Source organism: Hipposideros armiger, unplaced genomic scaffold (assembly GCF_001890085.2).
Source record: "Hipposideros armiger isolate ML-2016 unplaced genomic scaffold, ASM189008v1 scaffold_354, whole genome shotgun sequence".
NCBI lineage: Eukaryota > Metazoa > Chordata > Mammalia > Chiroptera > Hipposideridae > Hipposideros > Hipposideros armiger.
In genome coordinates this window covers 1,212,745-1,226,895 of record NW_017731704.1, presented here as the reverse complement: position 1 = coordinate 1,226,895, position 14,151 = coordinate 1,212,745, and the positions used below count along the sequence as shown (strand labels likewise).

The 14,151-nt window shown below is 33.1% G+C and overlaps 1 protein-coding gene across 6 annotated transcripts in view; it reads right to left on the bottom strand.

The window, feature by feature from the left end:
• CD36 (CD36 molecule (CD36 blood group)) overlaps positions 1-14,151 on the bottom strand; it is an 86,550-nt gene that overhangs the window by 12,812 nt on the left and 59,587 nt on the right. For all 6 annotated transcript variants that reach the window (XM_019661585.1, XM_019661584.1, XM_019661586.1 and 3 more), the window contains 4 exons: positions 8,945-9,105; positions 4,918-5,065; positions 3,225-3,404; positions 1,875-1,966 (listed from right to left, as the gene is read on the bottom strand). In XM_019661585.1, coding sequence (XP_019517130.1) covers positions 1,875-1,966; positions 3,225-3,404; positions 4,918-5,065; positions 8,945-9,105 — 581 coding nt within the window. The remainder of the gene's footprint in view (positions 1-1,874; positions 1,967-3,224; positions 3,405-4,917; positions 5,066-8,944; positions 9,106-14,151) is intronic.

Below are 14,151 nucleotides of genomic sequence, written 5' to 3'. Positions count from 1 at the left end.
ACGTCCATATTTTCTTTGGAGCTTTCATCTGTTGAGATAAATTAAGTGCCAGATACCATTAAGTGACCAGGTTATAAAATGAAAACTGCTAAATGTTGTAAAATAGGAACAACTTGGAATAGACACAGTTCTGAAAAAAAGAAAATTGAGAAACATTTACCAGAAATTTACCAGAAATTTAGATCTCTACTTAGGGGATGATTTTTTTTTTCCCAATGGAAGAAAAAATTATTTGGTAGTATGTTGAGTGTTCATACTGAATAGGAGGGAAATATTAAGTGAGTAACTGTTGTAAGCTCAGTATGAAGGAGAAAAAGGGAGTGGGGAGAAGGAAGAAAGAGAGGCAGATGTTTGATCAATAGAGATTGTAAACATGTAGATAATCAATTAATACTTTCCTCCCCTTTTAACTCTTGCATGAGCTGGCATTAAAGTAGGACAAAGTTTATTAATTTATTCTCTGCTAACTAGAATACACACACACACACGTGCGTGCACACAACAAAAGGACAGACAATTAAGTTCATGAACTTTCCACTGTGTGTGTGTGTGTGTGTATATATATATATATATATATATATATATATATATATTCCTAACATATCATCCATTGAGATGTCATTGCAAGTTGATGCTTCTTTTAAAGAAAAGACTAAGATATTAATTATGCTCATTGTTGCCAAGATCAGTTAAATTAACCTTAGCATAATCTTAAACTGATGTGAAACTCTTACTCCAATTAGGAGCATTTAGAAACTCTCCTCAAAATCTCTCTCATGTATTGAAATGGAAGAAATACTCATGTTCCTTGATATATAGTCAGTGATGTGATTTCCTCTGAAATGAGCATTGAAAAGGTTTGTTCTCCTCCACTAGACTTTTCTATAAAAACAAACAAACAAGTGACTATGGACTATGCAAAAGAAAAAGTACAACACTAGTAAATATTTAATTGTATGCAATTTTTAGATTGAAACTCAGTGTGAGGAAATGGTTTCTTATATTAACAAAACATTTCATCTATTTTGATTACTCTGTTCTTTTCCAGGAACTAAGTGGTCTAAAGCATATTTATTAAGTTAGAGGAGAAAAAATGGCTTTCTCCCCTGATATGTATTATAGATTTTCCTATTTTACACATATGATAAATTACCTATATTTCAATTGAATAGACAAAAGCTAGTAAAATGAAGGAAGTCATGGATATATGAACATATCTCATTCTATTACAACTTCAAAAGAAGCATACTCTTTATTTTCAAGTTAAAATGTAAATTTTAAAACTACTAGAAGTACTAGTTCCATTTTTGCATTGATAAGAATCTTAAAAACTGAGTTATCAACATAGAAAAGCATTTCAAGAAATTTTTGAAGGGGATAGTCATGAAAATGTTTGCATGGATTCATTAAGCTATTATCTTTATAGACACATTAGACCATGTCAATGGAATAAACAATTTTTATTTGATATATTCATTCAAAAAAGTTTAAAAACCCTATGAAATAACATTTTTTTCCTGCTAGATGATGAGTGGATGTATTGATTTTCTTCTTTTTTATGTGCGGTTATCTAATTGTATGGGCACACTATAATGCTGGCTATGCCGTAGAAATGGCAATCATCCTTTTGGGTTTCTTTATGTAAGAGACTCCATACGTAAAGGTAAACCAACCCCTGAATTGGGGCTGATTTTACTGTGACTAGTTGTCATAACTAAAGGGTTAATGCTTGGCAGAGCAGGAGTTTCCAGGTTTGGTGTCTGTGCTGAGCCTTTGCAATTGTTAAATGAATGCCACCCTTGCCTTAGAGTTACTGTAGTAACACACACACACACACACACACACACACACACACACGTTGCCTAGATACTTACTTTTTACCTTTATAAGTGTCAATTATACCAACTTTGCTTATGTCATCTTTTCCATTATAAACTTTATAAACTCCATCCGCAGTGTTGTTGTACTGAAAAGATATGAAGAAGAAAAAATACTTCTAGAAAAACCCATACTTTCCAAGTTATAAAATATGTAATTAATTCACTTTTGCATGTCTCAGTGGTTATTTATAATTACTTTACATGATTTCAAAAATGTATATGCTCTAAAGTTTTTAAAAGATTTTAACATGTTAAAAAGATAGAAAATAAAAGATGCCTAGAAGTAAGTGCTCAATGCTAAGACAAAGGAAGGAAACAAGTATCAGAAGTTGGCATAACCCAGACTCTAGGACTCTTCGTCATAATTAAGCCAGTAAGACAAGTTGGATTACTACTGCTATTATATTGAGGTGCGGGAATATTGAACAAAACCTGAGAACAATTACCAGTTTCTAGAGGTATTCAAATGTTATGATCTTTAATAAGTGGTTATCAAAAATTAGGTACAGAAAATTAAAAACAGAATTACCCAAGGAAACAGTTATGAGTCTGGAGTTAAAAAACAATAACTGAATCTCTGATCCCTTACTCTTTCTACATTGATAATTAATAAATAAGCTTGTAATTGTAAACATTATCTAAAAGTAAAATAACAACAATGAACTTGAGACTATAACTATCACATATAGTGACAAATCATAGTCAAAATTCCAATCCTAGAGTCAGATTGTCCTATTTATATTTCAAAACGTTAAGCTATTAACATAACTAAGTATATCACTATGTTCACATTTTCCCTTCTCTACAAACTGCCATTTCATGACATTTATAGACCACGAGAAGTTCTTAACTCCTATTTTAACTCCATTAAAATAGGATATTGTTAATGTATCAATCTTGTGTGCAAATTTAGGCTAACTTTTAAATTTACTTTAAAACAATTTATAAGAGGTCTAGAGAAGGAGGAATGATGGAATTAATACATTTAATACAATTAAAAATATGGTATTAAACTTGATTTTTTGAGAAGAGAAATCAAAACCAAAAATAGTGTTCAAAGTTTTATCAGATTATAATCTAGAGAAACTATACATGTATCAGAGAATGGAAACCTATTAAACCTCAGCTTCTTGATTTTACATTTAATTGTGAAATTCAGATTAGTAAATTTTCTGAACTAAGAAAGCTGAAGCCATGTGAGATAAAGACTTTTTTAAAAATTAGAATATATATTCCCATCAGAAATAGGGTTAACACACTAAATTATAAAATTATGAATTTTCAATGTCATTATATTTATCCATTTAAAGTATAACAATATCAATATTTATATTTTGTACTCACAGGATAAAACACACCAACTGTGGTACTAACAGGATATGGAACCAAACTCAAGAATGGATCCTTATAGCCCCACAATAGTTCTTTCACACTTCTCGTTTGAAACATAGATGATTTTGACTTTTTGATAAGTGAATTGAGTAACACTTGAATAAATGCATTTGGATAGAGATGGGGTGCAGCCTGCAAAAAAAAAGAATCACTCTTTTAAGACATGAATTCCAGTATCAGATATTTAACAAATAAATGGATTAAAAACTAGAATTAAATTTAATAAAAAATTTAAAACTCTATCTTTAATATTACTACTTCCCAGACAAGAAAAAGCTAAAGGAGTTCATCACCACCAAACCAGTATTACAAGAAATATTAAGGAGACTTCTTGAAGAAGAAGGAAAAGAAAAAATATAAATAATAAAATGGCAATAACTACATGCCAATCGATAATTACTTTAAATATAAGTGGATTAAATACTCCAATCAAAGACATAGGATGGCTGAATGGATAAGAAAACATGACCCATACATATGCTGCCTATAAGAGACCCACTTCAGGTCAAAAGACACACACAGAGTGCAAGTAAAGGAATGAAAAAAGATATTTCATACAAATGGAAATGAAAAATAAAAAGCTGGGGTAGTAATACTTATATCAGACTAAATCAAAATAGACTTTAAAACAAAAACTGCAACAAGAACAAAAAAGGACACATCAATTCCAATTCTGGGTATTTCTCCAAAGAAATGTAAAACAGAAATCTAATTTGAAAAGGTGTGTGCATCCCTATGTTCACTGCAGCATTATGTACAATAGCCAACATATGGAATCAACCTAAGTGTCCATCTATAGATGAATGGATAAGAAGTGGTGGTACATATATTCAGTGGAATATTACTCAGCCATAAAAAAGAATGAAATCTGGCCATTTGTGACATCATGGATGGACTTGGGATTATGCTAAGTGAAATAAGTCAGACAGAGGAAGACAAATACCATATGATCTCACTTATAGATGGAATCTGAAAAACAAATGAACAAACAAACCAGAAACACATAGATACAGTGAACATTTTGATGGTTATCAAACGGGAAGGAGATTAAGGGATGGGTGAAAAAGGTGAAAGTATTAAGATGTGCAAACTTGCAGTTATAAAAACATCCATGGAAATGTAAAGACAGCATAGAAAATATAGTTAATAATATTGTAATAACTATGTATAATGTCAGATGGATACTAGATTTATCAGGGTGATCACTTCATAAGTTATATAAATGTCTAATCACTGTGTTTTACACCTGAAACTAATAAATATTGTATGTCAACTGTAATTGAAAAGTAAAATAAAAAACTGAACAAATAAGACTACTGCAAAATCTTATCAGAACTGAAAGTGTAATTTACTAATCCCTAGGCGAGGGATTACTAATCTGTCTCAGTGTCAGCCAGAAAAAGACATTCAAAGTTAAGTCCTGTTTTTTTTTAATGATAATTTAAGTGGTCTTCTAATTCAGTGGATTATTATATGATTTTGTCATCTTTCCTAATGACTGTAACTCCATTCAAAATAACAACATGGAAATACACCTTTATAAAAATGACAGAATAAATACTATCTAATGATAGTTCCAATCATAAGATTAATTATGGTGGATTCCAGAGTATTTCAAAACAAGTAATTTTGTTAGTATACTCACAGCTACAGCCAAATTGAGAACAGTGAAATTGTCATCCTCAGTTCCAACTGATAGTGAAGGCTCAAAAATGGCGGCATTGGGCTGTACAAAAGAAACTGTGTTGCTCATTGGGTCATGTGTTATATTATCCTTGGGAAGATAACGAACTCTGAAATACAGAAGTAAATAAAATTCAAAATTATTGTGTCAAGTGAACATTAGGTCTCAAAGGCCATTCATTTGTGCAATAAATAATTTTTGAGTACACAGAATATATCAGAAATTATGCTAAACAAACGAGTTTAAATGATAAAGAAGCCAATGCTGGGTCTCTGGCAAGTTAGAGAACGGCATCTTAAATTTGTATAGCAGGGAGAAGTAACATGTGTTATTACAAGATTTTACACAGTGTCCACGCGAAAACACAGAACAGATGCAAATCCTGGCTTGGGATGGTCACGGTTGGGGTGAGGGTTGAGACACATTTTGTAGCAATTCCACATAAGTGATTTGAGTTACAAATAGAAGTTTAGTTAGGTGAAATAGGGTAGAAAGTAGCATGTATATGATATGAAGAAAGAACATGGTATATTTTTAGAAATGCAAATGGCTGAATTTGGTTTGATTATAGAGTGAGGGAGTAAGGAAAGTGGTGGGAAGTTAAGTAACGAAAATAAGCAGATTACAAACATAAAAGTGTTACATCCCACTTTTAAATGTTTAACCTTTATCTTGAGGGTAAGGAGGAGACAGGAGAGAATAAACAGGGGAATACTAAAAACACATTTTCTTATATTAGAAAGAATGCTCAAAGTACATAGTCTATCCAGCCCAGGCTTTTCCATATTTTTCAATACTTTAATGAGAATTAAGAATAACTAATGGGATATAATTTCTATTTTTACAGACCAACTCTCACCCACACCCCCCCCATATATTGAATACTGAGTAGTTCTAAGCGCTTACCTCTAATATCTCTAGGCTTCAAAATACCAACTACGTTTTAGAAATGTGGTGAAGGGTGACTTAGTGCATGGTGAGTTCTTAATAAACATTTTTTGAAGGAATAAATTAATGGTTCTCATTCTTTCAAAAGAGAATTCCCAATCAGCTAGAAAAATATTTTATTTTTAATATTTCATCAAACCTTTATTATTTATTCTTGGAGTACTGAAGATAGATCAAGAATATAAAAATCTCAAACAGCACTCAGAAGAGTCTATTACTAGTTAATTACTATTTTCCTTAGATAATTGTATTTTAAAATTAGATTATATATTACTAGCATTTAAAGTTGAAATACGTTAATTTTCAGAAACATTTATCTGTGTGTGTGTATATATATATGTATATATATATATATACATATATATATATATATATATATATATATATATATATTTGAAATAATAGCAAAAAAGAAAAATGACCAAAATTCTAAAACTCACATAAATTGTATGTGTAACATTAAACCAGTAGATGGCACTCACTGAGAAAAATCCTTTAAACTAATGCCTGTTTTTAGAATGTACTTTTGAAAAGAGAACATAATCACTCAAAATTTTGTTTAAAAATTAGAATGTATATAGATTTTGGAAAGTGTTGGTTAATAAAGTCAAAGGGAGAGATTTGCCTTAGATTTTTACCCAAGACTGCTTTCTTTGTACTCCTGCAAAAACAAAGTAACTTTGAAAAAAAAAAGATTTATATTGGATCTGAGAATATTCTGAAGGAATTACCAAGTCTTCAAGAAGGTGGTAGAGATGGTATGGCTTGGAATATATGTAATTAAGATCTCAATCCAGGAAATTTCATGCTTTGACCCATGTTTTACCTCGTCAATCAAAGTTTCATCGAAGTCACTTAAGCAGCAATTAGCCAAATAAGCCTGTGGTTCTATTTGTGGAAGGATTTCCTCCTACACTTCCAATTTCAACTGGGTTCAGGGGATAATTTATGGGGAGTCAGGTTTGCCCAACACGTGGAAGACTCTTAAGTTATTAACTTTTTCTAAAAGATGGTTTTCCCACTACTGAAGGCATCCTAGCCGACACTCATGACTCAATTTTGGTGACATCATGAGATGAGATGACCCCGAATTGATCAGAAGTCCCTTAAACATTATTATATAAATAGGAGTTTATTGTTTATAAACTTTAGCTGCAAATCCAACTTCTCCAACCCTCTCCTCATTGCCTCTCCAAATAAATTGAGTACATCTAACCCATCCTCCTTTTGTCCCTTAGAGATAGAGGTTAAAGCTTCTAAGAATAAAATATTAGCTGTTACCTATCAGAACAGGACTAGAACTAGATTCAATATTGTCTTTATATTTCCCCATATTACAAGTAATATCCTTAAAGAAAAACATAGCCTCCCCACAAACAAAAAGTTAAACAGAAAACATGAGGAGTTTTGCAAATTCTAACAACTGTTCTCTTTCCTCACATATATTCAGTTCCGTCAGGTTGTGATTTTTCAACAATTGGCCTAGATCCACATGTGAATTCTAGATTGTCAGAGGTATACATTGTAGCGACATTTTTGGGAACAAGCTATTCATATAGATTTTTGGAAATAACATAAAATGATAAGACCATGAAAAACTAAAGATATTTTCCAAGGTAAGAGATTTTTGGTAACAATGAAAACCAAGTCTTCTTTGGCAGAGTTGTGAATAGTCACAGCCATGTGTATAGAAACAGGAGACTTGGGAATAATTGCTAGGATACCACAGACACCAGGCCCTCTGCAGCTTAAATATCTTGCTATGACAACAGGCACTGCCCTCATCACTACCATATTCCATTCTATTTTGAGTGTGAGTTATCAATTTAGAAACATATTAATGTGTGGAAAGAAAAATATAATTATAGACTACCTAAAACACATAAGATACTAAAATTATAAGAAATCATTAGAAATATATTTGGTGGTAAGAATTGATCGTGGTGTATATAACTAATTGTAGTTATCCTGGAGGGATAAATCACACATTTGTATAACAAATGATACAGCAGAACTTAGTTATATTCTCCTATGGATATCATAAATATATGCCTAATCCTTGGTTAGGGTTAGTGTTTTAGCACCTCAACTTTTTTTTTTTTACTTTGATAGTTGGAAAAAAGACATTGTCTATAACTTAAATAGGAAAAAAAATATACAAAAATCCAGGAGTTACCAGTTCCTAGGTCTGTATGGGTATGAACAAATCACATCACATCCCCTGATGTCAGTTTTGTATTTTTTTAAATTATAAAACAAAAAGTTCTGGCTAATCATTTATCCCCAGATCTAATAGTCCAAGATTCTATTCAAACATGTGTTAAACTATGAAGGAATGTAAGATAAAGGTATAGCATATTCAGTCTCAGTACTGGGAAAATATATAATAATGAAATACTGAATAATAGAAAAATACCTATATGACCTGGGAATTCGTTTGACTACAAATCCTTAGCAGGTACCCTAGTTATGTAAAATCGGTTTAATGCTGTGGTTCTCAAATTTGAGTGTGTATTGGAATCACCCAGAGCATTTGTAAAACTTATTGCTAGGCTCCAGCCCAAGGGTCTCTGATTCATTTGGTGGGATGGGGTCTGAGAACTTGCATTTCCACCAAGTTCCTAGGTGGTGCTGATGCTGTTCGACCAGGAGCCATCCTCTGAGAACTACTGATGCAATTTATACTTTCAATTTTACAACTTCAAGATTCTCTAGTTTTAAAAACTCTGATAGGTTATTTTCTATTCAGTATTCATATTTCATTGTTGAGAATACATTCCACAAGTGTACAATCCCTGTAACTTCCTAAACTTTGGACAGTTATTTGATGCTGGTCAATTTATAATAAAATCTGTATTTTTTATAATCGTTAAATCCTTAAATTAGGATTTTATATAGGTAAGAACAAAATAGTCCAATATTTATTATTGGCAAGATAATGTAAGTGCACTTCAATATAATGGCATTTGTCAAGTGGAAACTTTTCAGAAATACATATGGTCAAAGAAAGAGTGCCACTTATTTGAGGAGACTCACTCACCTGTACGTATAAGGACCTCTTTGCTTAACCCGAACATTGCTGCTATTCATTGCCACATCATCTGGATTTTGCACATCAAAGATCCAAAACTGTCTGTAAACGTCTGTGCCTGTTTTAACCCAGTTTTTATAAGCAGTTGTACCTTCTTCAAGAGCAACTTCCTATCAAAAAGAAAACAAGTTTGAGTTATTTCTTTGTAGTAAATACAGGCACTTCTGGGAGTTTATAACCTTCACTTAGCCAGTGAAAAAACCATGAGCAAGTACCTTGAATATGAGAATGTTTGCAACCTTTCCACACACTTGCAACAGATGTATTTCAACAGATTATTATAGCAACCTCTTTAGTTAACCTTTTACAAAAAGAATCAGTGTGTAATACTTGCACATATGTCTGTTGATCTTAAGGCCAATCACTGGCAGGCCTTCGAGTGACCCTATGACAATATTGCAACAGTAACACAATTAAGCAAATTTTATTAAAGCTGTTCCAAAAAGTTCTTCTCAGGTAGAACATTAACGTTTCTTCTGCCCTCAGTGAGTTGAATTGATGAGGCAAAACAGAAACATTGAGAGGAAAAATCTAGTGGATTTTTGGAAGCTGTTTCCTTTCCTTCAAAAGTTGGACCCTTCAGGGGATGTTCACTTAACATTTATTAAATTAAGAAAACAAATGATTCTGAATAAAAACCACAAATTTGACTCTCTCCCCACTTCCTTCAAAATCCTGCTCAATATGGCTTTCTTAACTTTCAGTATATTTGCAGCAATCCAATAGCACATGTTTCCAAAAACTACAGCAGTCTCATTCATTATCAGGTAACTATGTTTTAAATAAAAGGATGAAATAAGTAACTTGTCCTAGTATTCTTTTGTGCAATCCATTAAAAAATCTTGATGCCCCCTTGTAGTGAAAATAAGTAGGAAAAAAATACAATAACAGAATCAGAAAGCCCTATATTAGAAATCGGTTCCCCTCTTAAGAGTTGTGGGACTGGGTGGAAAATCATCAAACCTCTCAGGGTCAATTTTATTATCTGTAAAATAAGGGAGTTACACATGCTCTCCCACTTTCCTTCCATGGTTTTCAAGCTCTGAGCCAGAAGCCTATGACACTATAGTAACTAGTACCAACAAAGGTGGTTCTGTAGCAAGCAGTATTTCCAATTAAGTACCTTGGGAAGCATGCCCAGCCCAGATGGAAAGCTCTAATTTAACTTCTTGTGCTAGAGGAAGAGGAAGAAAGTGATTTCATAGAAAATGAACCTAATGAACACAGGAAAAACCTGACCTATTTGTTTCTTTCACCTGGAAGTATCAATTCGTGGAACGATTGATCAGGAAAGGACAATGAACATTATTACCACATTTTCTAGTAGAAGCACACTAAGGCTCTGAGAACCCAGAAGGCTGTCCTAAGGGTAACCGAGGCAAATAGCGGTAGAATCACGCGAGAATCCTAGCCTCTGACCCTTAGACTAGTCCTCTTTTACACCCCTATATTACTGTCTTTTTTTTTTTTCTGTCACCTCTGCACTTAGTTGGTAAAAGTCAAATTGCATTTCAGATCTTCAGGAAACTTTGCTTGTTGCTTAAAGCAGAGAATGGGGGAATTCCTTAGAGAACACAGTACCAATCTAAAACACTGTTACAAAATCCTGTGCTATTGCAACCCATTTACACTGGGTACCTAAGGACCGCTAATGTGATGGTAGACCCTATTACTTTTACAACCAATTGTCCTTGAAGAACTTTTTATTTGTTCCCCAAAAGTTTGATTTCCATACTAAGAAGCCCGATATCAAGACAAAAATACATACAAATAAAGTAGTATAGCTATTCTTCTAAATGTAAAGGCGTTTAATGAGGGCGTTGAAGCTGAAATCTATATTAATTTACCCATTTCAAGAGACATTATGAGGGGAAAACACACATGAACTTATATACATACACATTTTTAGTCTTACCCTCTAAAAACCTTAAGGACTAATGCAATATCAGTTATTTATCATGTGCTTCTCAAGGCACATATTTCATTTTAGTTCCTAATGAAGGGAAATTAATAAAAGAACTGAAAAGGCTGTGATGGATTGTACTTGGCAGGACAGAAAACCTCCCTAACTCTAATGCATATATATTTAATATAAAAAGACATTGTAAGTGTAATATGCCTTTCTTCTAAAGGCCGTGGATCACTTTGCCTTATTTGTTGATCTTGAGATATATATTTTTTTATATGGGAACACTGAAACACGTGTAATACTCAATATATACTGATAACAAAAGATGAATAGAAGTCACGTTTGACTTCGGCAATTATAAGAGGTGCTGAAAGTGGTAACCATCAGCATCCAGACACTTCAGATTATGGCGAACTAACTACTGCTTGAGCAACGTTGACCAAAGTGTCCACTTGTATACATTTTTTTTGGCACCCCCAGTATGTGTGTGTGTGTGTGTGTGTGTGTGTGTGTGTGTGTGTGTGTATATATATATATATATATATATATATATATATATATATATATATATTTATTTATTTATGAAGTACAATTTCTGGGCTACTTTAGACCATTTCAAATGCTAATTTCAGACAGCCATCTTTTAGAACATCTTTTAGAGTTCTGACTTAGTATTTATAAATGAGATAATATTATAATGAGAGGATGCCTGATCTTTCTCAATTCAGCACTTTAATGTTTTTAATGGTGCTTGTGTACAGGTAGTAACTTTTCTAATTTGTTATTAGTCAATTAAAGGAAGAAAGTAATCTTCCATGAGTTTCAAAGGTAAACAAAATCTGACCAGTCCTAAAACTTGTACATGTGTGTAAAATAACAGCATTAACCTAAGTGCTCTGAGGCAGGGGTGCGACACTTTGCTCTCTTAGTTTACACAGAATTCAGACATCTGACTCCTACTATGTGCCAAACAGATACACGTGTCAATTGCATTTAAAAAATAGTTTTGTAAACTAAAGAAAAAAGAAACAGTCTTATTTAAACAAAGAAAAAGTCTCGGCATCTTTATATGAGTAAAATTCAAGGTCAACATGATTATAAAGAAATCAGAGTAAAACTAGGCTCAGTTGTCAATATGTCAAGACCCTAACCATTGAAGGGACTCTAATAATGTCTTAGTCTGTGGCTATGCATCTGAAATACCATGTAAGCTATCATTTAATACATTTTTGAAACTCATTCTTTCCTCACATTTCAATCTTGTAACACCTCCTTCTTCCAGAGTCTAGATCCATATTAATCCCTTTTGTCTATTAAAAGATTATACTGTAAACCGTCATTTCAAAAACAAGAAGGGAAAACTCTATTTCTTTGTTTCACCTCCCTCTTTATTACCCTACCCTACTGAAATTATACTTTCAAAATCGTTAGTGACCATATTTTAAACATTATTTCCTTAATTTTCATCTGCCTGAGAACATTTAATTCTCTTGCCTTGACTGTTGGCCTCCTATGAACTTGCAAAGACTTACACTTCTTCGTTTTTATTTCATTTTTTTGTTTGTTTTTTTTGTTTTTTTTTTGTTTTTAGCTGAGCCATCCTGCTACCTGTTGGCAGCTCAGCGGCTGCTCAGCTCGGGCTGGACTTGAACTGCTGTTGCTCAGAGCTCAAACTCTTGAGCGAGCTCTTAACCAACTGAGCCACTCGGCCGGCCCCGTTTTTATTTCTTCATATGAAATCCTTTCTTTCCCTTTTCTGTTTTGCCTTCAGACCTCTGATTTATGCACAAATCCTATTGTAATGTCTGCTCCTTTGTCTCTACATTTAAACTCTCTGGAATGCAAATCCACTGTTTAGTGTTATCAGTCATCTCTATGGTAATGATAAAATCTATCTGAACTCTGACCTTTGACATACACACTGATGTTCATATCAAACTATTTTTAAAACCTCTGTGTTTTATTTTCCTAAGGTGCACATTTTTATCAGTAACTCAACTGGACACCTTGCAGTTCATACTCCTCTGTCTCCTAACTTAGTCTCTATCTAAACTGCCATTGAATCCCCTCACCAGTCAGCCTTTCTATGCACTCCACCACATTGGACAGAGTGGCTTTTATACTATGTAGAAAGGTCTTTTTAAAAAAGGGCCATTGGCCAGCAGAGTGGCTCAGTTGGTTAAGAGCTCGCTCAAGAGTTTGACCTCTGAGCAACAGTGGTTCGAGTCACGGCCTGAGCTGAGCAGCTGCTGAGCTACCAACAGGTGGCAGGATGGCTCAGCTAAAAAAAAATGAGAGCCATAAATTCTCCTTGAAAGTAAAGTGGTGATTTCCTACATAGTTGTTTCTCATTTTCCTGTTTTGGGTCTACTTTCCAACACTTTCTATTGTAGATGGAGCACCAGACTGCATCATCTAGTTTCTGCCTTCAGATGGCCTGGCTTTGGAAATGGACTCCCTTCTTTTGGCAAAGTGAGTTGGAGAGATGATTTAAGGTTTTGTGACTGTAAAATAATAGTGTCATCTCATAGACATTTGTGAAGATGAAATGAATTAGTATATATGAAGCTCTTAGTGGCATGACATAAATGCTAGCAATTTGATATAAATCTCTAACTGTAGGTTTTGTTGTATCTTATGCATTTACCAGGAAATATACTCCAGCTGCTATTGCCTATCACATCTTTAATTAGTCTTTTTCTGCCTGATGTTCGAAGCTCCCTAAATCGTATTCCACATTGTTGTCTTTCTAATCACCTGTTGTTAATCGTAAATTTTTGGCACATCCTCTATATTCTTTCTTTTTTCTTCACAACATTTAATTGCATTTTCACAGCTTTTCCATAGTATTAATCAGTCCTCTCACACCGTTATTGCTGTCCTCTTTGGACTTTTAAAATTCTATACTTCTTGAAAATCCAACACAAATCTCACTTTCTTTCTGTAGTTACTGAATACTCTGAGATATCTCTTTCTAAATAATATTTATTTTTCTAAATTATACACTTTAAAATTCAATTCTAAGAGTCTCACAGGGCTCCTTTATCTTTCTTTTTTTTTTTTGACAGTATGCTTTTCCCCAGTTAAATCTTAAATTTGTTGAGATGAAAATGTATTTTATTCTCTTAGTGTCTATACAAAAGCAAATTTTTGATTCTCAAAACTCTTATTTTCTCAGGATTAACTGTTATGAACATAGAGATAAATATTAAACAATTAAAATAGACGGTAGTATTTTCCATGCCAC